The sequence below is a fragment of the Helicoverpa armigera genome, chromosome 5, assembly GCF_030705265.1.
Source record: "Helicoverpa armigera isolate CAAS_96S chromosome 5, ASM3070526v1, whole genome shotgun sequence".
In the NCBI taxonomy this organism is placed as follows: Eukaryota; Metazoa; Arthropoda; class Insecta; order Lepidoptera; family Noctuidae; genus Helicoverpa; species Helicoverpa armigera.
In genome coordinates this window covers 5,937,389-5,962,285 of record NC_087124.1, presented here as the reverse complement: position 1 = coordinate 5,962,285, position 24,897 = coordinate 5,937,389, and the positions used below count along the sequence as shown (strand labels likewise).

The 24,897-nt window shown below is 43.2% G+C and overlaps 1 protein-coding gene across 1 annotated transcript; it reads left to right on the top strand.

Moving 5' to 3' along the window:
• Positions 1 to 105: 105 nt before the first annotated feature.
• On the top strand, positions 106 to 24,829 carry LOC110383612 (probable ubiquitin carboxyl-terminal hydrolase FAF-X). The gene is given in 52 exon segments (XM_064034969.1): positions 106 to 329; positions 1,062 to 1,134; positions 1,469 to 1,598; positions 2,009 to 2,228; positions 2,410 to 2,553; positions 2,789 to 2,987; positions 3,403 to 3,561; positions 3,694 to 3,847; positions 4,486 to 4,637; positions 4,870 to 5,127; positions 5,204 to 5,302; positions 5,383 to 5,525; positions 5,779 to 5,999; positions 6,085 to 6,215; positions 6,290 to 6,486; positions 6,564 to 6,835; positions 7,130 to 7,376; positions 7,452 to 7,602; positions 7,692 to 7,811; positions 7,934 to 8,065; positions 8,152 to 8,250; positions 8,332 to 8,455; positions 8,458 to 8,479; positions 8,625 to 8,738; positions 8,938 to 9,046; positions 9,123 to 9,276; positions 9,352 to 9,485; positions 9,660 to 9,917; positions 11,511 to 11,672; positions 12,056 to 12,161; positions 12,164 to 12,265; positions 12,625 to 12,792; positions 13,027 to 13,100; positions 13,184 to 13,296; positions 13,375 to 13,548; positions 13,624 to 13,765; positions 13,843 to 13,996; positions 14,104 to 14,251; positions 14,566 to 14,686; positions 14,922 to 15,061; positions 15,142 to 15,301; positions 15,383 to 15,576; positions 15,664 to 15,764; positions 16,116 to 16,306; positions 16,764 to 16,856; positions 17,419 to 17,463; positions 18,544 to 18,656; positions 20,668 to 20,899; positions 21,075 to 21,189; positions 21,192 to 21,271; positions 21,552 to 21,667; positions 21,750 to 24,829. Coding segments are annotated over 51 exon segments (7,437 nt in total). The 5' UTR covers positions 106 to 329; positions 1,062 to 1,092; the 3' UTR covers positions 21,958 to 24,829.
• The last annotated feature ends 68 nt before the right edge of the window (positions 24,830 to 24,897 follow it).

The window sequence follows — 24,897 nt, the reverse complement described above, 5'->3', positions numbered from 1 at the left end:
TTATTTTAAACTATCAGTTATTCCTGTTTAATTTAAGGTACTAGTCGTTTTTAACGTTTTCATTCTAGACCAAATATTGACTACCAGAATGTAGCAAACTTCAGTCTGTTTTCTATCAAATCGAGCCAGTCATAGCAATTTGCGAAGTCGATAAATGAGAAAAATAAGGCTGTTCCACAGTACCTTTGCCTAGCAAAATTTGTAGGAACTGAAACAAATAAAAACTATTTTCGTTCTTACTTACCTTACGTCAAAAAAGTGTTAGTGAATTAAATTTGGTGGTTTATTTCAATATTTTTCAGTAAATTGAGTAAATGGTAGAAGAAAAGGTAAAATATTTAAATATTCAGTATTTTCTCATGTAGCCTGTTTATTAAAAGTAGCAAGTTTTATATATTTTTTGCTTTGTCTTGTTTGGGATAATGACGCCATTTTGTCGCGCCGGCTGATCTTAGGAATTATTATTTTGTAGATGTTCTTCTGTGGGTAGGGCAAGTGTTGTAATTATTTATTATTAGAATACACCTTTGAAATCAGACTTATATTTAGCATTCATCATTAAAATGAGTAAAATTACATAAGTTAGAAAATCTTAAAGGAAAATTGATTGATTTATGAATCGCACCAATATTGCGATAAATTATTACTATAAATTGCGCCTGTTTCTCTTTGTATATTCTACGATATTTTCAGTGATTATTCAAATAAGAAATGTATCTTCATACAACGTAAACTGCCCTTTTCTTGCCTCGTTATCAGAAATATAACTAAGTGTAGGTTTATGTGACTCAAAATGGTTTTTGTGTTAGTATAAAATTAGATGTACTAATCATGCTATTTTTTATTTGTCCCGATGAAACTACTTCGTATTCCAGCCACTGACACACCTTTTATAAAAGTGTGTTTAATTTTAAGTAAATAACAATAATTTGGCGATTCCATTTACCTCAAAATATTTGCTGGCAAATGACATTTGAAAAGGACAAAGTAATGGGAAAAACATGACAGAATATGATTTAAACTGTTGTAATAAAAATATAAATGGAGCTGTTCATTTCCAGGGGGTGCAATGATTAATCATATGTTGAAATAATGACTATATCAATGAAAGAACAAGATCAAATGCCTGGGGAGGTAAGCATCATATTTTTCTAATTACATTATGCTATGTGTGACTTTTTGTGGATCAATAATTAGTTTATACATTTCCTTGTGAAAGTGATATGATGTCAATCAAGAATAATAAGGAAATATCATTTGAAATGTTGTTTTCATAAAGTTTTGTACTTTATGCAGCTTTATACAGCTGTATTAATAAACTGCTCTGCAAATCTTTAAATGCAGTAATTTTCTAAACCCACTAGACAACTCACTATTGTGATATAATTACATTTTGGCACCATACCTAATGTGAAATACTAAATTATTTGTAAATATATTTCTGTTTAATGTAAATAACTTTTACTAGATGGCATTCCCCGAGGCCAAATTAAAGGCACTGGAAGAGAAGATTTCACATCCTCGCTGGGTTGTGCCCGTGCTTCCTGAACAGGAGCTGGAGGCACTGCTCGTTGCTGCCACTGAGCTGGCAGCAAAAGGTGAGCCATTACAACCAATATGTACTAAAAACATACACATTGTTCATTGATTTTTGTCAATTTTGTGTTCTAACTTTTCAAAGTCATGATACATTAAAAAAAAAAGTTATAGAGTAAGGCATACTCGCGGCCTAGTCAATTCATTGGTCTTTGGAGGGATTCCTACAGAACTTTCTTGTGAAGTTGCTATAACAGTTTATTTTTGGGGAATCCCCACAACGTTTGAAGTATTTACAGTGTATTCACAACACTGGTACCACTGTACTGTATTGATATTATAACAACATAATATGTATTATTATGGTCATGACCAAACTTATCTAATGTGTGCTGCAGCATATCTTATCAGTTTATTTTGATATCAGTGATGAAACAGCTGTTGTTTGTTGACAAGTCATTGTTTGCTTCAGGTGAAGATGCAAACCACCCGGCGTGTCAGAGATTCTATAATGATGCCCTCACAGTGTCCTTTACAAAGATACTAACAGATGATGCAGTCTCATCTTGGAAGAATAACATACAACAATGTGTCCGTTCAAACTGCGAGAAGCTTGTAAAACTATGTGCAATGAAACTAGATGATCCAAGATTTCTGCATTTATTATCAATGGCATTCAATCCAAATAACAAGTAAGAGACTATTTCATAATCATTGCATGCATTTCATAATATCAAGTATTAATGAGCTGCATATATTATCTTCAATGTAATCTTTATAATTGATCACTTCATTTGATTTTAAACTAAGTTAAGGATTGCTTGATTTGTTTGTAGTACTATGTAGGTACTACATAAATGATGGTTTTTACAGATTTCACACATTTAATGCATCTAGGACTTCTGAAGGTCTTTCTATCACACCGCCTGGACAGGGTACAGCACAAGAGGCTGAAGTGTTTGCAAGGTCGCAGGATCATCGCACGCCGAGAGGATGGCTGGTCCATCTTGTTAATGTGTATGTAATTATTACTACACCATATAATCTTGGTGGACTTACAGCCTTTTTGTGTCAGATTAGATTCATTATCAAATCAGACATGATAGTTTGCTAACTTTTCATAGTTTCTGTCAGTGTGTTACATTGTTATAAATAGTAATGTCCATTAAGTAGTTTCAGCTCTTGCAATGATCAACTTTATTAGCTATTGGTGTGAATGATAACATTGAGTTTGGGTTATTTATTTTCACAGGTTTGGGCAGGCAGGTGGCTTTGTTAAACTCCGTGAAAGGTTTGAAACAATCATGGGGTTCCAAAAGGCAGAGTTGACATCATCCATTACTTCAGAGGAAAAAGTCTCTACAGAAATAATAGAAAAAGAAAATGAAGAAACTAAAAGTGATAAAGTTGAAAACACAGAAATAGCACCAGTTAATGCTGACAGTGGAGAAGTATGTATTACTTAATATAATTAAGTTGAACAAAATATAGTTAAATTATATAATTTGTCTAAAACATGCTGTGTTCAGGATGTTAGGTTTTATGATTCAATTAATTAATTAGTAGTTTAAGTTTAGTACTTCAAGTTGACATTTATACGAGGACATGTCTAAGTAGTCTTGTCAAGTTAAGAGGATTAATGAAAACTAAGGTCATTAACAAAATGTATAAGACGGAATTTAGTGCATATTTCTAGTACAACAGCACCCTTCTAAGACTGAATCTAAAGCCGCTTTGGTGCTACATGGTGTTAACTGATCAGTCAGCTATGCAGTTTGAACTGTTGTAACTTAAAAATTCTTATAGAGAACAGCACTATTAAACATTCCACGAAATATTGTCTACAAAAGTATATTATTGTCCTAGTTCTCGATCCCGGCACGCAGCGAGCAGCCTTCGTCGTTAGAACAGTCTACCAGCGGGGAGACTCGCGTGGCGTCCGTGTGGCAGCTGCTGCGGCCTCTGGGGCTCTGCCACGACCTCCTCACATCACACACCGTTACCACGTACCTGTTACCTGTACTTGTAAGTACTGCATTTGAGACATTTTTACTTCATTTTATATGGACTATATTAGTGCCTGTATATAGTCCATATAAAATGAAGTAAATAAGGTCTAACCCAGCAGCTGTCTCTAATATGTTCCATAATTTCCAGGAATGTATCCCAACACTGCTGGAAAGTTTAACTGACGAAGAATTGAAGAGGGAGGCGCGTGGTAGCGAGAATAAGACTGACATTGTTTCCTGTTTAATTCGCGCATGTAAATACGTCTCAGTGAAAACACCCCAGCATCACAGTTTACTCAAATGTGAGTACATAGCCAATAAGCATCATATCATTTTCTTTTTGTTATAAAGTTACAAAGAAGTCTGAGATAATTTGATTGTAAACTGAACTGCAACTGCTAGAGTAAAGGTTTTATAGAGTCTTGGCCATTTACGACAGGATTCTAACTTTTAATATCTGTGTGGTGACTTGTTTTTGCAACTCTGTCAGTCTCTCATAGAACAAATATTTGCCAGTTGCTTTTCAGTTAGTGTATAGTTTTCATCCTTATATGGTGAACACACATCGATTGGAGCCGATTGTAACTTTAGAAGGACACTCAATAGAAAGCAGCAAATCTGGGAGATATTGGACAGTGCTGCACTGGCTGGAAGATGTGTTGGGTCGGTAGCATACCCTGTAGCTGCTAAGGGGCGTAGTTTCTATACCTCCCCTTCGCCGCTACATCGTACACTACCGGCTCCTATATGACATCGGAAGACAACACTTGAAGACTGAAAAATTTGTTGAAGCATGTTAGGGTTGTAAAGACCTGCAGAAAGCATTTACAATTTAAATTGAATAAAAATATTGTGTCACTTCTTGTATTGTATTCGTAAACCATTTTATTTGACGTTATTAATTCTTGTAAGGCGAAATGTTTAAGTTTAATTTTTTCAGCACTTGAAATGTTTCGTTTAAAAATGATATTGCGATTGCTGCAAATGTCTTCATTCAACGGGAAGATGTCAGCTCTGAATGAAATCAATCAACTCATCAGTACATTTTCTCAGCAACCAAAACCAGAGTGGCTCACGCCTGCTGTTATTACAGTAAGATATTTGTATTATAGTAGTATAAAAGTAAAGTAATAGTAGAAAAGTCTAGCATGTAATCCCTGCAAACTCAGATGTTCAAGAAGTCCACTAGAAAGCTGGAATGCTTTTCGTTACGCCATTTCGTCTTTACTAAATAATACATTTCATTTGTCGTTTACAATCTTACGAAAGTTAGAATTTTCTTAGGAGGAACACATACCTATATGTATCAAACAATTTTTTCCAGAATTGGATCCGAGAAAATAAAGTAGTGGACATAGTTTTACGAGACTCCCTCCACCAGCCGCAGTACGTCGACAGACTAGAGAAAATGCTTAGGTTTATGATAAAAGAGAACTCACTGACGCGGGACGATCTAGACGCCATCTGGAAGGCGCAGCATGGCAAGCACGAAGCCATTGTTAAGAACTTGCATGATTTGTTAGCCAAACTGGCTTGGGACTTCACCCCCGATCAACTTGACCATTTATTTGACTGTTTTAAGGTAATTTTGTCACTAATTGTTATAAGTATTAGCTGTTCTACAAAGTACATTTCTTATGTTACAAATTGTGTTTCAGGCGAGTTGGGCCACATCAAGCAAAAAGCAAAGTGATAAACTACTAGAAGTAATAAGGAGATTAGCAGAAGATGACAAAGATGGTGTAATGGCAAACAAGGTATAGTACTTTGCTATTCAGTTTCCGTTTCAAAGCTAGTCTTAAAATAAGGCTACATTGATAGTATGTTTGTTCTGCAGGTATTAGTACTTTTCTGGAACTTGGCGCACTCAGATGAAGTTTGTACGGAAATAATGGATGTTGCATTAGCTAATCTTATAAAAATATTGGACTACAGTTGTAGTCAAGACCGAGACGCTCAGAAGACGCTGTGGTTAGACAAGTAAGTTTAACCTTCATGCAATTTGCTTTAAATTACATTATAACTCTTAGCCATGCATCACTAGAATTTTCACATAACCCATTAAAGGCAGTTGAAGTTGGTAGGGGCCTATGTCCGAAAATGTAGGCATGCCAGTTACATAAGGCCATCAAATCATTTGTAAACTGGCTTAATTTGTTAAGGCATTTGTTAACAAGCATACTTTTGTTGACTTATTCATTGGAAGGGCGCTAACGGCAGCTTGTGTGTTCAGGTGTGTAGAAGAACTGAAAACAAATGAGAAGTGGGTGTTACCAGCACTGAAGATGATGCGCGAGATATGTTGCTTGTACGAGGCGGGCGGCGGCACGGGGCTGCGGCCGCACGTCACGCGCCAGGAGCTCATCGACCGCCTGCAGACGCAGCACTCGCTCGTCATACTCGTCACCGACTCCCTCACGCATTACATGGAAGCTGTGCGGAACAAACTAACAGGTATTTCTCAATCTTAAGTTAATTATATCGTCCATGTGAGGTTTCATAGCAGAATTTCGACAAATAAATTGTTTTGTTGTTATAGAAGAAGGAGAAATAGATTGGGACAACTGGCAACCAGATGGTAGATACCCACATGCAGCTCAAGTTCATGAACGACTCAGTTTCCTGAGGTTTCTGTTGAAAGACGGACAACTGTGGCTGTGCGCAGAACAAGTGAGGGGGCTACTTACCTTTATTTAAAAGTTGAATTAATTATTCGTTGTGTAATCCCTGCTCTTATTTTCTAGGCAAAACAGATATGGGTGTGTTTGGCTGAGAAGCCTGCACACCTCGGTGACCGGGAGGCGTGTTTCCGATGGTTCAGCAAATTGATGGGGGAGGAGCCTGACTTAGATCCTAACATTAATCTACATTTTTTTCGAAGGAACATTATGACATTATCACCGAATTTACTAACCCACGCTGGTATCAAGTGTTTTGAAAGGTACGAATTAGTCATGACAGTTATCATTTTTAAATAAAAAAATCATCATTTTTTAAACGACATTTGAATATTTGCAGATTTTTCAAGGCAGTGAACTCCAAAGAAGGCAAACTGAAAGTAAAGCGACGTAGTTTTCTACTTAACGACGCAGATCTCATAGGCTTAGATTATTTATGGCGGGTGATAACGGAGTGCGACGACGAGATCTCCGCGCGCGGCATCGAGCTGCTGCGCGAGGTGTGCACGTGCGTGGGCCCGCAGCTGTCGGCCGCGCACCACCACGAGGCCTTCCTCACGCACTGCTGCGCGCGCACGCAGCGCATGCAGAAGGACATGGACACGCACGAAGGTACACTCTAACTGATCATCATTTACCGAACCTTTTTCCCAGGCTTCCAGTCTAACCGGATGCGGCTGACTACCAGCGATTTACAAGGAGCGATTGCCCATCTGACCTCAACCCATTTACCCAGGCAACCCAATCCTCCTTGGTTAGACTGGTGTCAGACTTACTGGCTTCTGACTACCCGTAACGACTGCCAAGAATGTTTAAACTGATAATCACCGACAAAAAAGTACATTACACATTTTACACATTATCGTCATTGGTCGATAAATGTTATTGTGAAATTATTATTTTCAGATTCGTCAGAGGGTTGTACAAGAATGTGTAGGGTGATTCGTGCCATACAAGAATACATAAATGAATGTGATAGAAGGTTTTCAGCTGAGCGGCAGATCTTACCTATCTATAGGTCAGGTCGGGGGAGGCAGTGTACGATTATAGTCAGATTTAATTTCCAAACTGGCCAAAGACAAGTTGAAGATATTGAACTGTTCTCACACTCTAATGAGACGCTGCATTCGTTACGCGCCTCCATTCAAAGAAGGTTTGTGGGCTTATCATCAAGAAATTGAAATATTTTTTTCAGTTATATAAATTATTATGAATTTCTCTGTTATAGGCTGAAGACTGCTTCAGAAAGTAATATAAAGTTAGAGCTATATGTAAATAAGTTGGAGCTGTATGTTAATGGGGAATTATTAGATTCTAGTCACGATAGAAAAATTCTCTCGCAAATACCGCTTCGTGACAAAACTGTGATTGTTGCTAAGGTAGGTAACCTTAGAAAAATCCTCATGTATTTTATATTGTAGCCGTTTAGTAGCTATACTATATAAACACTATGGTGTATGTTGCGTAGGTTTATGATGGGCAAGTATGTGGCAGCGGCGGCTGTGGTTCGTCTAACGAGTCCAGCAGCGATTCCAGTACTTCTTCACCTCCCTTGTCGCCTACACCGGAGCACGCTTTACCTGGCGTTGTAAGTACTTTATATAAACATTTATTACAAATAGTCTAGATAGGGATTTTAATTGCAACTGAAAAAATATAACAATGTTTTAAAACTCGTAATTTCAAATAATTATTTCTTTTTATCAACAGCTTTTCGCGCAAGGGTCGTGGTATCTGCCATTTATATTAGACTTGGAACATATTGGCATAACCAAGGGACATGGTCCCCTTACCGAAGCGGCGCATCTACTCTCACAGATTTGCCCAGCGCATAAGCAAACTGTAAGTTATTCAATCATAAACAAAATTATCAGTTAATGTATATCAAAGAATTACTTATAATCTATGTTGTGTTGTTAATTTTACAGGTAGAAAAATTAACAGAAGCTTTGCTATGTAGAGAAGACACAAAATTGAGGGATATGCTTTACGGCCCAGCTCCGCCCACGGTAGCTTATAATGTTGAGGTATGTATTCCTATCTTATCTCCTAAATGCCTGTAACAAAATAAGTCATATAACAATGTAATAATATTTATAAATACCCAGGTGTTATACAGCATGGTGATGCCATCTTCAGACACGCGATTGGAACGCTGTCGCAGTTTTCAGATAGCTTGCGTCAAGAAAGCTCCACTGCTAGTCCAGTGCTTGTCTGACAAGGACTTTCTGCAGGCGCTGCACCACATACGCGGAGGTATGTTACCAGTTTATTGTCATGTTATGATAATGTCATAAAACTGTAAGCACTGTGTGGCTTCGATCAATAATGCAATGGCCTGAAAAATACTGCTACATCATAAAATTAAGAAATGTTTGTCAATTTTTGTTATCTATTTCAGGGTCGGCTACTTAGCTCTAGTGAGGCTAGCCAAACTGGCGTTATACACGCTTGGCCACCTTTTCGAAATATTAGCTCCTGACGGCACTGAATCAACTCTCGATAAGGAATTCAGGTTAGTTCACTTCCCTGATCCGCAAGAATCAGACACTAGTATAAATAGAAGGATTGAACTTACATGCAGATTTATATGAATTTGAAAATGTCTGGTATATAAAAATGCTGCAAAAATGCTTACTTTAACTTAGCCTATGTTCCAAAAATACAAAATGTTGAAGGTCTTCTTATTTTAACTGTTCTGTTCTTGTTAGTAGAAGGGATGTGACTATACTACGCGAAGCCTTACAGACGGTGCCCAACCATAGTTGCGAATTGATGGTCAAGGCTATTTCTGAGAAGCTAGCCAATGCGTTGGGCGAACAGGTAAATTTCATTTCAAAGTTTAGAATAAAAATATTCTAGCTTATAATCCAATTTCATCGTGAATTTAATGAATCAGGTGGTGATCAGTGGCGAGGACAGTGACTCAGTGTCTACGTTAGTGTGGTGGCGTGTGCCGACCGCGGCCACTGTCCGCGCTCTCTACAGCCTCGCTTACTCTGTGGCACAGCCGTCAGAGATCAGCGGTATCGTTCACCCTGATGATGTTACACGTAAGTTAAAATTACTTAGGGTATATTTGCATTTTGTTTTTTGAACTGGGATTTTACGATGATGTTTACTTTCAGTTGTCCGGGAATGTATGGAAGTAGTGACCATCTGTATGGCGCTGAACGGCGGCCATCTGGAGAATAACTTATTAAATGAGACATGGTGGCAGGATACTGCGTTGTTCCTAATGATTGATTGCCCGAACCCTCAGGTCAGTAGTCCTGTAGTCACATGAACAAAATTTTGGATAAATTGGAATTTACTGTTATTTTATATCTATAAATTGTCTTTGTGTGGCCTTCAACTTTTTTTTTATGTTACTGTTACATCGGGCTCTCATTTCAGTGTAACAATTGGACATGATTAAAATGAGTGTACATTGCAGGTTCGCGTATCATGCGCGGAGCAGCTGCTAGCCATGTGCGCGTGGGGCGGCGGCGGCGGCGCCCGGGCTGCGCTGGCGGCGCTGGGCGGCGCGGCGCAGGTGGCGGCGCCGGCGGGCACGTCCCCTGCCACGGCTCGTGCTCCGGCCGCGCGCCTCACGCGGCACCCGCGCCACGCGCAGCAGTTCCTGCAGCTACTGTGTAGACTGGTGGCTCTGGCCGGGCCCACGTCACGCACGCTCGATGATCTCGCTCTTGAGGTGAGTGCTCTGTCAATTTAATAAAGGCTTATTATATTCCTGGTGACTAATAACTTAAAAGTCGACAAATGTTGGCAGCAAATAAAATAACTTGCCAGCGATTAAATATTTTCGCGACTATTATAATATGTAAGGTTCAAAATTAAGGGTGTTATAAAAACTAAAAACTAGCAGCTGCGTTTGGGTAGCAAATAAACTATACCAGTCAATTGAAATATTAGGTGAGGAGCTATTTATAATGACTTGGCGACTAATAATGTTAGTTGGATGGCAGAGATAATATGTTACCAACTATTTCGTGCCGACTAAAAACCCAGTTTTAGGCTTCGCTTTGTGGATAGCTCTAAATATTAAAAGGAGTACAATAAAAAGGAATAAGAGTTAGTTATTAATATTGTGTATCATAATTTCATGAAAACGGCGGAAGGTGCGGTGGTATTATCTCACTTGGCGCACTATGAAGATGGTAGAATTTAATTTGGATTCATTTTATTTAGCATATTGCCATTTATAACCTTCAATTTAAAAAAACATTGTATTAAAAATTGAAGTTAGTGACGAAAACGAATCGCTGCAAAACCGACGCCACGTAGTCTTGTCTGCTCTACCCCTAGAGTGCAATTCAAAACCGCGTAGGCGCGGAGGGGCGAGGCGGCCTGCGAGCTGAGGTGCAGGTAGTTTTAACGCTCGCCGCCGCGGCTGAGGCTGCGGTGCAAGCCGAAGCGGGCAAGCCGAAGCTGCGGTGGTGAGCGTGAAAACCATCTGCGACTATAAGCTCGCATGGGACCGCCGGAGCCCTGCAGCGCCGGAGCCGTGACAGAAGTCATGCTTGCTGCATGTTGCATGCTTACTTCCATGCTATTCACCTATAATTTTGAAAATAGCAGCCGCAAAATATTTTTTCTTCATGCCATTTTAGACTTTATTTAAAGCCATTAAAAAGTCGCACAATATATTTATAATATGAGCTAATTTATATTTATTATTCATCCAAACAATTTTAAATAGAACCTGATTTGTATTATTTATGTATGCCCATTTTCTATTTTATTGTCATCATTAAGTTTTCGCTTAGATATTAATTCAGTCGCCAAAAGAAAAACTTGATGCTACTTTAAATTAAAACGGACCTCATAACTGATATATTAATATGCTACCTTTGATTTATTATGATACTCCTTTTTAGCTGCCAACCCATTATAAATGGTACCCACTCTATTATTTTTTAAAACCTATATTCGTTTTACTTAGTCGCCGCGTTAAATACATGCCTTTAATAAAATCAATAATCATTTATTCAAACTTGGCTGCAAAACAGCACTTATCGAACGTCAAAAAAAAATTACAAAAGACAAAATCCCTTCCTATGTGGTTTAGCTAGGAAGAAAAAGAGGCATAACTAACTCCTCAGCAACACATGTCTGTCTGTAGGTTAAAAGAACCTTTCAATAATGTTTTAAATATTGATATGCAATGTGAATATTGCAGTATACACAATATTTACATAAAAAAACATTACATTTGTTTTCTTATATGTGTTTTTTTATAGATTCTATGTGATTTCATAACCCATCATATATTTGTATTGTGTAGGTGGCATGGTTACGAGCAGTCCGTGCCAACCCTTTATCGCTGGACGACACGCTGTTAGAAGGGCATCTCAACCTCACCAAGGAGTTATTCGCGCATGTACCAGCGCAGGTTAAATACCAGTATGGCGCACATCCAGACCACAAGGATGCGGGACTCATAAAGGTAAGATTCATTGAAAATTTGTCTATTCACAATCTTGCCTTTTCACAACTAGGTTGAGGATGGCTTCCAGTCTGTTTTTCTTTGTTCGTTTTACCAGTGTTTTACATGCAGTGATATTTGACCTTCTGAACCTAATCAACTGAATCATTCATAATGCTTTAAAAAAACTCATTCATTTGGATTTCTGGCTTCTGATTACCCAAAATAACTGACAAAGTTAGATCGAACTCTTAACAACAATAATGCACCCAATACAATTTTTTATGCAATAATCAAAAATATAGTCTGTCTCATTTCAAAATTCTATAAAATCTATTCTCTATCTTTTATTAAATTATGCTAGAAAATACTGTACTTATAATGGTCGTGTTGTTGTATGTTAGGAAGTGACGACGGAGTTCCTGTGGCCGTACTCGTGGGCGTGGTGCGCGGTGCCGCTGCGCGGCGGGCGAGGCGGGCGCGGAGCCGGCGCCGCTGTGCTGTGCACGCCGCCGCCGCCGCCGCCGCCACCGACCTGCTGCTCGCGCTCGTGCATGCCTGCGTGCCCAACATGGCTGCGCTCGCTAATCTGCTCGAGCATATGTTTTATAGCGGTTAGTACGTCGCCACAGTATTTTCATCGTCCTGCTGCTGGGCACAGAACTCTAGTAAAAGGATTGAGGGTCAATCAAAGGATTGGCGATTACAATAATTGGCACCCTATACATATGTATTATGTATTACCCAGTATATATTTTTATAATATGTGTGCATATCAAAATGACAAAGAACGAACGACTGATCTTTTATTTATACTTGTAATAAATCAACTTAACGATGACCATATACTTGCAAAAATGACATGCGATATTGCCACTAGTAGACACAATTTTTATTGTTTTAAAGGTAAGATTAGATACATACTCGTTGCAAGCCGTCAACAGGGTCTAATTAAAATGTATTTGTTATGTAGACAAGAGCATGCCGCTGGCGGAGTGGGAGTACATGCCGTGCGTGGGGCCGCGGCCGGCGGCGGGGCTGGTGGGGCTGAAGAACGCGGGCGCCACGTGCTACATGAACTCCGTGCTGCAGCAGCTCTACTGCGTGCGAGCTGTGCGGGACGCGCTGCTCACCGTGCAAGGTCACACATACAAACAAATTATACTTCCTACCATACCAGTACTTTTGGTGAAGTGAAAGACACTTTTGGCAGTATTTTTTCCAAAACGTAGAGCAAATCTTTACTCTGTTTGGACCAACCCGCTCCATGCTTTCTTTAATCAAACTAAATGTCTGAATTATTTTGTAAATTTTAGTGCATGCTAAAAGTGTTTTTGTTTTTAGTTTTTAACTATAACCTGGGTATTTTTCACAGGAGCTGCAACAGACCCAAATGAAGATTTTTCTGGTGAAACTCATCATCACACTATTGTAGAGAATAATATTGAGGTATGTGTGCCCTACATGTTCATAACATGGTTTAGTTTATTGATAATATTTACCCTCTTTCTTACTATTATGATTTTTTTCAGAACAATGCAGATTACAACATCACGATTTTAAAACAAGTACAAGCAATTTTTGCCCATCTACACTATAGCAAGCTACAATACTACATCCCTAGGGGCCTTTGGGCACATTTCAGGTAAGATTCATTTTGTACCTTGAATTAAGAGTAATACAGGACGACAGGACTATTTTATAATGTTCTAATTTGTTATAGGCTTCAAGGTGAACCCGTAAACTTACGTGAACAGCAAGATGCGGTAGAGTTTTTTATGTCGCTGGTAGAATCTTTAGACGAAGCGTTGAAATCATTGGGCCAGGAACAACTAATGGCTAAAACTATGGGTGGTACATACTCAGATCAGAAGATTTGTAAGGGCTGCCCTCATAGGTAAGCTACACCATTTTATGAGAATTAATCCTAACAAAGGAAATTGATACTCATACTCGAATGATTGTTCGACAGGTACTGTAAGGAGGAACCATTCAGTGTCGTGTCTCTGGACATCAGGAACATGTCCCGTTTACAGGAATCCTTAGAAGCTTATGTTCGGGGAGAGCTGCTAGAAGGCGCCGATGCTTATCATTGTGACAAGTGTAATAAAAAAGTTTGTATCACTACCTATTCTATGAAACTGCTCCTGATTTTCCATTAAAAATATTACATCATTAATTTATATTTTAGGTGGTAACTGTGAAGCGGCTTTGTCTAAACAAACTACCTCCAGTGTTAGTTATACAGTTGAAAAGGTTCGAATATGATTTCGAAAAAGTATGTGCTATAAAATTCAATGACTACTTCGAGTTTCCGCGGGAGTTGGATGTCGAGCCTTACACAGGTGCGTGATGACCAATCTTTCTTGTCTCCATACTTTTTGGCACGTTACATGAGTGATAAATATAATATGAACATATATTTTTACATGGATCTGTTTACGTCTTCTAGCATGGGGCCTGGCTCGGGCCGAGGGCGACTCGTCACTGTGGGAGGGTGGCGAGGAAAAGGCGCAAGAGACTCATTACCAACTTAGCGGCATTGTGGTACACTCTGGACAGGCCTCTGGTGGACACTATTACTCATACGTATTATTGAGGTAGGTTGCAATCATTTTCAAATACAAATATTCTTTATTGTGGTACATGGGTAAGTAATGAGTTTTTACAACATGATTCCAAAATTTTACACGGCTTTGACATTTGTGGACATAATGGATAATACTTATGGATACTAATAAGTAATAATATTATAAAGAAAGTCTTTTGTAGAATTCTTACACTGTCCAAAGGCTATAATATATAGCTACGGGAAGTAGTTTTCACGGGACGCGGGCGAAACTGCGGGTAACCGGTAGTTTCGAGTGAAATAGATGCCCTTAGTTAATTTATTACATAACGGTAATATTTACAGAGACAACGGCAGCGAGACGGGACGATGGGTGAAGTTAGACGACGGTGACGTATCGGAGTGCGGCATGCACGACGACGAGGAGATGAAGGCGCAGTGCTTCGGCGGCGAGTACATGGGCGAAGTAAGTACAAGTGCCGCCAGGGCAGCCCGCACAACACACCTACACACACACCCCCTTATTCATAAATACCGACCTTACTTTGAACAGTGCGAAGATGCATGAGGGTCAAAATAAGCAGTCGAAACAAATCATAACCAAACGCGGTGACAATGACAATAAAAAAAAATCAATTTATGAATAAGGGGGTAAAAACACCTGTTGTGCTTACCACATGGTGACTTTTGTCATGTTGTAGGTGTTCGATCCGATGTTAAAGAGAGTATCATACAAGCGACAGAAAAGATGGTGGAATGCGTACATGCTGTTTTACACAAGGAAGGATACCATCGAAAATCAGTCGGCTCTAGAACAGTCAATGCAGAATTTGACCATGAAGTGAGTTGTAATTTTGTACCAAATTTTGTGGCATGAACTCTGTGGTCATGCATGATTTTCACCTCTCGATTGTTTTTCAGGGAAAATATCATACCTCGTCCTATCTGGTTGTCAGTACGTCGCAGTAATATTGCATTTTCTCACAATCAAGACCAGTTCAGTCTTGAGCATTTCAATTTTATGAAGAAACTTTGTTGTATGCGGCTACAAATGCTCCCAGGATCTCAAAGCGCTGTATGGGTACGTGTATTATATAAAACAAGATATTGCGTCCTTTTTTACGTCTTTTCAGAATTTTGATGTATTTATTTTGTCTGACAGGGGCCCGAACACGAAGAGATGTCGATGTTAGCGGTGCAACTGGCAACGAAGTTCTTGTTCCAAGTAGGGTTCCGAACAAAGAAGACATTACGTGGCCCCGCGGCCGACTGGCACGACATACTGTGTCAACACTTGCGATGCTCACAGGTCGTCCGAGCTTGGTTTGCTACTGATCTCTTCAAACATCCACATAGGTAATTTAATTTATAATATTTAACATTCACTACTCGGTATTGTTTAATCGAAATTAGAAAATAATAGTTTCCTTTTAATTTTTTCAGATTGTGTGACTACTTATTATCGTGTCCAACGGCTGAAGTGAGAATAGTATTTATGAAAATCATCGTCTTTTTGGCGCATTTCTCAGTTCAAGATCCGCCAGGTAATTCAGAATCTTGCTACTTATAGCACTATATTCGATATTTAATGAATCTACAATTTGTTGATAGATATTTGTTGATTGTTTATCCTCACTAATATTGTAAATGCGAAAGTAACTTTGTCTGTCTGTCTTTTACGCTTTCATGTCTATACCACTGAACAGATTTTAATAAAATTTTATACAGAGGTAAAGTTGATCTTGAGAAAGAACATAGGATAGTTTTAATCCCGGACTTATATTGAAGAGTTCTCTTGGAAACGCGATATAACCGAACTCGACGCGGGCGAAGTCACGGGCGGAAATCTACTTCTATATATATCGTGTTATATTTGGGTGTGTTTTGTTCGTCAGTGAGCAACGGTTTCGGCGTGTGGTGCTCGCGCGAGGAGGCGCAGTCGCTGTCGGACCAGCTGCTGTGCAGCGCGCGGGCCCTGGCGGCGCCGCACCACGACGCGCACGCCATCCGCCACCTGCCGCTGCTCTTCAACCTCTTCCACACCTACGCCAGCCTCGGCCTCAGCGAGAAGCTGCAGCTGCTTAGGGTAACTTATTATGAACCTCCTAAAAAATATATCGTCCCTATAGGAGCATTTTGACACCCTTAAAGCTATTGCTACTTCTTATTTTTTTTTTTTTTTATTTATTATAATAGGTTCACCAACAATTGTTTACACAATTACAATTATAAAACACATGCTTAACTGTAGTATTGCAGTGTAACAATATAAATATAATTAGATATTCTATACATTGATCATCATCATATCCCGAGCCTTTTCCCAACTATGTTGGGGTCGGCTTTCAGTCTAATTGAATGCGGCTGGGTACCAGTGTTTTTGTGTTTTTTACACTTCTATACATTGCTATCGGCCTGTATATTGATATTTATGGATAAAAAAATATATACATCGTAGTTTTTTGGTCTTACTACAGCAGAGCTGTAATAGAAATGAAAATTTATTTCACGTGCAAAAACCAATCATTCCTTTTCTATTTCAGCTAAAACTCCTCGACGTCGTTTTGTCTGTTTGCATGGATGAATCGAACACAATGGGAAAATACCAGTATCCAGAGTCGGCCAAAATTCATCAGGTAATTTAAATGAACTTTTAGATGTTATCAATTTAATACTACTAAGGATTTTATTCCCTCCTTACCAAAAATGATCGATATTATTTACGATCGTATTGTGTTTTAAAAAGATGGCTGCAAAACGTTTACAATATAATGTAAGATGAAATCCAAAAGTTTTGAGCTGCATATCGATTTCGCACTCCTGAAGGTTGAACATTAGCGCACGCTCCAGCCGCGTGAAATGGATACCATTTTGGAACGCGCGCCAATGTGTTCGTTGGAGCGCGCGAATGCAGAGCGGTGTGCTCCCTAGGGTGTCGGTTTCTACCGCGAACAGTCGTGGCGCGCGCGTCAATTGAGACTGTCGAAACATATTCTTTATGTTGGTTGCGCTCCCATGTGTCTTCTGCCACTACTGGCTTCCATGATGACTGGCCGAACACTGGCACAGTTGCCGCGCGCTCCAGGCTCGCTTAGTTGAGATACTTTAAATATTTGGAACACTCGGCGCGGTCATTCATGTCGCGCGAAGTCGATACGCAGCTTGGACTGACGGGTTGTTGTATGTGGTTGTTATCAGGTGGTGTGCGCGCTGGTGCGGTGCTGCGACGTGAGCGCGCTGCGGGTCGGCGCTGGCGAGCGAGGGCGCGGCGCCGCTGCCCAACCCCTACGCCGAGCCGCACGCGCCGCGCCCCGCGCTCTCGCCGCAGGCCGCCGACGTGCTCTACAACCGCACCGGGTACGTTCCCGCCCCTCTCTAGCCTGATCACTCACGTGCTCGCCAGTCGGCGCTGGCGAGCGAGGGCGCGGCGCCGCTGCCCAACCCTACGCCGAGCCGCGCGCGCGCCCCGCGCTCGCCGCAGGCCGCCGACGTGCTCTACAACCGCACCGGGTACGTTCCCGCCCCTCTAGCCTGATCACTCACACGTGCTCGCCAGTCGGCGCTGGCGAGCGAGGGCGCGGCGCCGCTGCCCAACCCCCGCCGAGCCGCACGCGCGCGCTCCCGCGCTCTCGCCGCAGGCCGCCGACGTGCTCTACAACCGCACCGGGTACGTTCCCGCCCCTCTAGCCTGATCACTCACACGTGCTCGCCAGTCGGCGCTGGCGAGCGAGGGCGGCGCCGCCGCCCAACCCTACGCCGAGCCGCACGCGCCGCGCCCCGCGCTCCGCCGCAGGCCGCCGACGTGCTCTACAACCGCACCGGGTACGTTCCCGCCCCCTCTAGCCTGATCACTCACGTGCTCGCCAGTCGGCGCTGGCGCGGCGCCGCTGCCCAACCCTACGCCGAGCCGCACGCGCTGCGCCCCGCGCTCGCCGCAGGCCGCCGACGTGCTCTACAACCGCACCGGGTACGTTCCCGCCCTCTCTAGCCTGATCACTCACGTGCTCGCCAGTCGGCGCTGGCGAGCGAGGGCGCGGCGCCGCTGCCCAACCCTACGCCGAGCCGCACGCGCCGCGCCCTGCGCTCGCCGCAGGCCGCCGACGTGCTCTACAACCGCACCGGGTACGTTCCCGCCCCTCTAGCCTGATCACTCACGTGCTCGCCAGTCGGCGCTGGCGAGCGAGGGCGCGGCGCCGCTGCCCAACCCTACGCCGAGCCGCACGCGCCGCGCCGCGCTCTCGCCGCAGGCCGCCGACGTGCTCTACAACCGCACCGGGTACGTTCCCGCCCTCTCTAGCCTGATCACTCACACGTGCTCGCCAGTCGGCGCTGGCGAGCGAGGGCGCGGCGCCGCTGCCCAACCCCTACGCCGAGCCGCACGCGCCGCGCCCCGCGCTCTCGCCGCAGGCCGCCGACGTGCTCTACAACCGCACCGGGTACGTTCCCGCCCCTCTCTAGCCTGATCACACACGTGCTCGCCAGTCGGCGCTGGCGAGCGAGGGCGCGCCGCTGCCCAACCCTACGCCGAGCCGCACGCGCCGCGCCTCTCGCCGCAGGCCGCCGACGTGCTCTACAACCGCACCGGGTACGTTCCCGCCCCTCTAGCCTGATCACTCACACGTGCTCGCCAGTCGGCGCTGAGCGAGGGGCGCGCCGCTGCCCAACCCTACGCCGAGCCGCACGCGCGCCCCGCGCCTCGCCGCAGGCCGCCGACGTGCTCTACAACCGCACCGGGTACGTTCCCGCCCCTCTCTAGCCTGATCACTCACACGTGCTCGCCAGTCGGCGCTGGCGAGCGAGGGCGCGGCGCCGCTGCCCAACCCCTACGCCGAGCCGCACGCGCCGCGCCCCGCGCTCTCGCCGCAGGCCGCCGACGTGCTCTACAACCGCACCGGGTACGTTCCCGCCCCTCTCTAGCCTGATCACTCACACGTGCTCGCCAGTCGGCGCTGGCGAGCGAGGGCGCGGCGCCGCTGCCCAACCCCTACGCCGAGCCGCACGCGCCGCGCCCCGCGCTCTCGCCGCAGGCCGCCGACGTGCTCTACAACCGCACCGGGTACGTTCCCGCCCCTCTCTAGCCTGATCACTCACACGTGCTCGCCAGTCGGCGCTGGCGAGCGAGGGCGCGGCGCCGCTGCCCAACCCCTACGCCGAGCCGCACGCGCCGCGCCCCGCGCTCTCGCCGCAGGCCGCCGACGTGCTCTACAACCGCACCGGGTACGTTCCCGCCCCTCTAGCCTGATCACTCACACGTGCTCGCCAGTCGGCGCTGGCGAGCGAGGGCGGCGCCGCTGCCCAACCCTACGCCGCACGCGCCGCGCCCGCGCTCGCCGCAGGCCGCCGACGTGCTCTACAACCGCACCGGGTACGTTCCCGCCCTCTCTAGCCTGATCACTCACACGTGCTCGCCAGTCGGCGCTGGCGAGCGAGGGCGCGGCGCCGCTGCCCAACCCTACGCCGAGCCACGCGCGCGCCGCGCTCTCGCCGCAGGCCGCCGACGTGCTCTACAACCGCACCGGGTACGTTCCCGCCCCTCTCTAGCCTGATCACTCACACGTGCTCGCCAGTCGGCGCTGGCGAGCGAGGCGCGGCGCCGCTGCCCAACCCTACGCCGAGCCGCGCGCCGCGCCCGCGCCGCAGGCCGCCGACGTGCTCTACAACCGCACCGGGTACGTTCCCGCCCTCTCTAGCCTGATCACTCACGTGCTCGCCAGTCGGCGCTGAGCGAGGGCGGCGCCGCTGCCCAACCCTACGCCGAGCCGCACGCGCCGCGCCCGCGCTCGCCGCAGGCCGCCGACGTGCTCTACAACCGCACCGGGTACGTTCCCGCCCTCTAGCCTGATCACTCACACGTGCTCGCCAGTCGGCGCTGGCGAGCGAGGGCGCGGCGCCGCTGCCCAACCCTACGCCGAGCCGCACGCGCGCGCGCCCGCGCTCGCCGCAGGCCGCCGACGTGCTCTACAACCGCACCGGGTACGTTCCCGCCCTCTCTAGCCTGATCACTCACACGTGCTCGCCAGTCGGCGCTGGCGAGCGAGGGCGCGGCGCCGCTGCCCAACCCCTACGCCGAGCCGCACGCGCCGCGCCCCGCGCTCTCGCCGCAGGCCGCCGACGTGCTCTACAACCGCACCGGGTACGTTCCTAACACACGACGTCTCACACATGCGTGCGACCACCAGGGCTTTCTTCCTACATTTTAACTAACGCGCATCAACTTCGTAGACGCAAAGATTTTAGACGTAAGCTGTATGTAAATAAAGTACAAATAAAGCCATCCAAAGTGGTCTGGAAATTCATTTTAGGAATAATCTCGACTTGACTTTTACAGGAGAATAACTTAATTGCTTTTATGGTACATTATTTTTGGCTTGTGACAATTGACTAGGTTGCGTATTGCGTATAAACTCCAATGGAGTTATTATTTACATCATACAAACTATCTTCCAGGACTTACATGAAAAAATTGACTGAAGAGTGTTGTGGCTGCGAGGAAGGTATAAGATTACTACAGTTCCTGTGCTGGGAGCACGCGGGCTGGTCGCGGATCGCGCTGGCCGAGCTGCTGTGGCAGATGGCGTACGCGTACTGCCACGAGCTGCGCCGCCACTCCGACGCGCTCACTGCGCTGCTGCTCATGGAGGACAGCTGGCAGCAGCACCGGATACATAACGTCATCAAGGTACTTTCTACTTCTGTTTTTACTATTACAATATGTGAAATGCGTTTGAGTGTTCTTGTCTCCGAATCTTGTCTGTTTTTCTGATATACAATAAAAAAAGTCATCAAGATTATAAATTCAAGCGAATGTCCGCATAAACCATTGTGGTAATTTTTAACTCGGTGCTGTTGTTCAGGGCGTGTCGGACGAGCGTCCGGGGCTGCTGGAGACGGCGGCGCGGGCGCGCGGGCACTACCAGAAGCGCGCGTACGCGTGCGTCAAGCTGCTGGTGGGCGTCATGTGCGCGCCGCCGCCGTGCGCGTGCACGCGCAGCCCGACGCGCGCCGCCGCTGGCGCCAGCTGCTCGCCTGGCTGCAGGACGAGCTCGACCGCGTAACTAAACATTCCTTATGTCCCCTACATATCTACCTATTCCTATATTTTATCTTCAATGCTACTTCGCACAGTTCAAAGTCAAAAATCGTTTATTCAAACTTGGTCGCAAAACAGCACTTTTCGAACGTCAGAAATTTACAAAAGACAACCCCCAATACCTTTCACCACTTCCTATGTGTTTTTGCTGGGAAAAAGTGGTGCAACAAACTCCCCAGTTTATAGTGACACAGTTTATACTGAGTGTCGACATGGCCTTGATTTGCGGAAATGCTTTCAGAAGTATGGCCCTGGCTACGGCTCTTACGGCACGTGGTCTCCGCCCGGTACATCAAACGAGACGTCGAGCGGATACTTCCTCGAGCGTAGCAACTCTGCTAGGAAAACACTCGAAAAGTAAGTTCTCAATTGTCACTTGTTAAAAATGCTTATAAATATGCTGTAAACGGTCGCCAAATTCATGTAAAAATATTTGCAGAGCGTACCAACTATGCCCCGAAGAGGAAGACGAAGAAGAAGAGGAGGGTCGCGAGGGCGCGTCGGGCTCGGGCTCGGGCGACGCGGCGGACGACAGCGCGGACGAGGAGGAGGCGCCCGCGCCCGCCGCCGCCGCCCGCGCCGCGCGACCCGCTGCCGCCGCTGTGAGCGTCTCTCTAGTCCCGCCCCGCGTACACTTATTTATGTAACTTACATGTTCCGCTTTAAAAGTACCATAGTATTTATTATTCGCCGTTAGGATTCGTCGTAGTGCTCTCTCGGCGGTCGACTGTATCGGTCGTTCGGCTCCGTGCCGAGGAACGCGCCTCGCCGGTCTCGATTGCGTGAATCGTTGAGAATCGAAAGGACGGTCACTTCGAGTCGGCTTGAAATATTGTTTGGTCCCCAAATATTTTCTCCTTATATGTTCACCGACACGAGAAGCAATCTCCTCTAGAAATAAGTTTTGTTTATCTGTGCAAAATATCTGAAAATAGTTGTGAATTCGCAACACACTATGAGACCGAGTTTTAATCTAATCTATGAAATGAACAATACTTGAAATAATGCTTTTGTTAAAATAGTTCATCTGATGCATTTTAAAATAGTGATAGATAGCAATTTTTTACTTTTAGTCCAGAGATGATAAACATGAATTAGAAAAGTTTTACACAGTACATAACGCATAGGATCGTATAACAAAGTATAAAGCTAGGTGCTATCTATTAGAGTCACGTCGTTGATTTTGATTGTGCTCGCTTGCTTGTTTACTTGTTTTGTTCGAACTTATGAGCTTTTGACGTTCACGATCTAATTAATAAGATTGCAGTACGTTTTGTCATTTTAATAATACTGCATTTCTTTATATATTAATTATATTATACATTTTGTTTAAATTACTATAATATATAATTGCCGTAAATAACCTACCGGTATAGTGACGACACACTTTAACCAAGTTGTATTGAATAATCAAAAAATCTCCTATAAATACGTTTTAATATAATAATATGGACTTTTATAGTCTGAATCGACATGGAAATGTAGGAGTGCACATTTTGACAATTCCTTTGCCTTCATCACACAATTTGTTTGTACATGTTTACAATTAAATTTGAAATCCTTACAACCACCTTACAAACGTCACTACACAAGTAGACGATATATTGAGAAATCTAATTATTACGGTATGGTGATATGGTAAAGTAATAAATTTTAATCAGAATCCCGGTCAATTAAATTTAACAATTGAAATTCATCTACTACACCTACATAATATTTGGCAAAGCTCAAATACTCTACAAAATCAAACAATTTGTAATAGACATCAATATTTAGGGACCGAGTTCATTGCAAAATACTTCACTTATAAATATTGCTTTTAATTGTGACATTTTCAATGGTCATTTTTATATCAATTATATTAGATAAGAACTGTAGATCTTTCTAAACTGAGTCATGTTTTGAAATAATTGTGATCACGATGTTTATGAGTGAAGTAAAATTTAATGTACATAGTAAAAATACAAATTATTGAGGCCAGAGAACACATATTGGCCTAACTCTGACTATGTAAACAATGTTTAATATTTCAGTTTTTTATTTGCTAGATGTATTATTATAATAAAATAAACTTAGTTTTAATTCAGTGGAAAGTGTAGATATAGGTATTAACGACTAGTCTAACAGGAAAATGTTGCCACTATGTCAATGTTCTGCTTTGTAATATAATGTTATTTATTTTTATATTTCACGACGGTTGTATAATATTTTCCTTTTTTTCTAGTGGTAAAATTGTTGTAACATCCAGGCTATCAGGCGATGCAGACGCTCTGGCCACTCGCTCGCATGCGTCACGGACGCTCTTGTCATAGTCACTTGTAGCCATTGAAGTTTGCACTTCGCATTCTACTAGTATTTTACAAATATAAAACCACCGTGATATTCTGTGAGTATTCATTGTTTTCATTAATTTTATCATAATGAGCCTTCAAATTTTGGTCACATAGACCGTGTGCCTTATTTTAATTTTATTTGCTCAATGCTTGCACCTGATAGTCTGTATATTGATCTATTAACAAGTTTTTATTTAAGACTGTTATGTCATTCATTTTGCATGTAAACAATATATTTCGATAATTAAATAACAAAGTATTTAAACAATGTGATAAAAATAGAATTTAAATTTTATTGCTTATTAAACACCAAGCAGTGTTTATATGTTAAAGTGAATGATGTCAAGTCGTGATTTTATTTTGGCTTTAAAAATTAAAAGAAGTCGCTTTTTATCATGGTTTTAATAAGAAAATACAGACATCCAAAATCACAAGTTGTAATGATTGATATAGTACAGATTAGCATTGTGAATAATTAGATACCTGGTCGATAAAATGCTGATTGTTGTTAATGTTATTACCAAAGATGGAGTTATAGATAAAGGGAATATGGTGGCCCTTTTCTTACTAGCTTAATAATTGAAATGTTTTGTATCTTTTATAAAATGCAAAGTTAACGATATTATGTTGAAACGAGATAAAATGTGATTGATCTTAGATAGGTGAACCGCTGATTCGTGTTTAGAAACAAATGAATCTATATACTGGTAACTAATCACATCTAGCAGATGTATGATTCTCGGAGCGAGTTTCGAAATCTTGTAAATATCATCAACCGGATGTCAAACTCAACATTAACTTCATTCTATTTTATATTCACAAAATTCGTAAATAGGACTTAAATAGCAGTGGAATCCCCAAAAACAAATAAGTTATAAACAAAAAGAAATGCAATTTTTTTATATTGAAAATTTTGTAATGTAGCATATTATTATATTGACTTATAAAATACCAATTTATTTGGCAGATATAATGTTGGAATTATTCACTGTAATTCGCATGCAGTTTTCACGAGAACAGTGTAAAATGTGTATTGATAGAATTATTATAAGATCAGTTGAGTTTTGTATAACATTTCTATGGCAAATATAACGAAATGGCATTTGAAGATTATACAAGAATGCTCAAACAAGCATTCATACAGATATTATACTATTCAAATCAAGAAATAAATTCATAAAATCTTCTTGGAGTTTTTAATTTACATTTGGAAAGAAAACCTTTTAGCGCTTAACTCTTTCAGTACATAGGCAT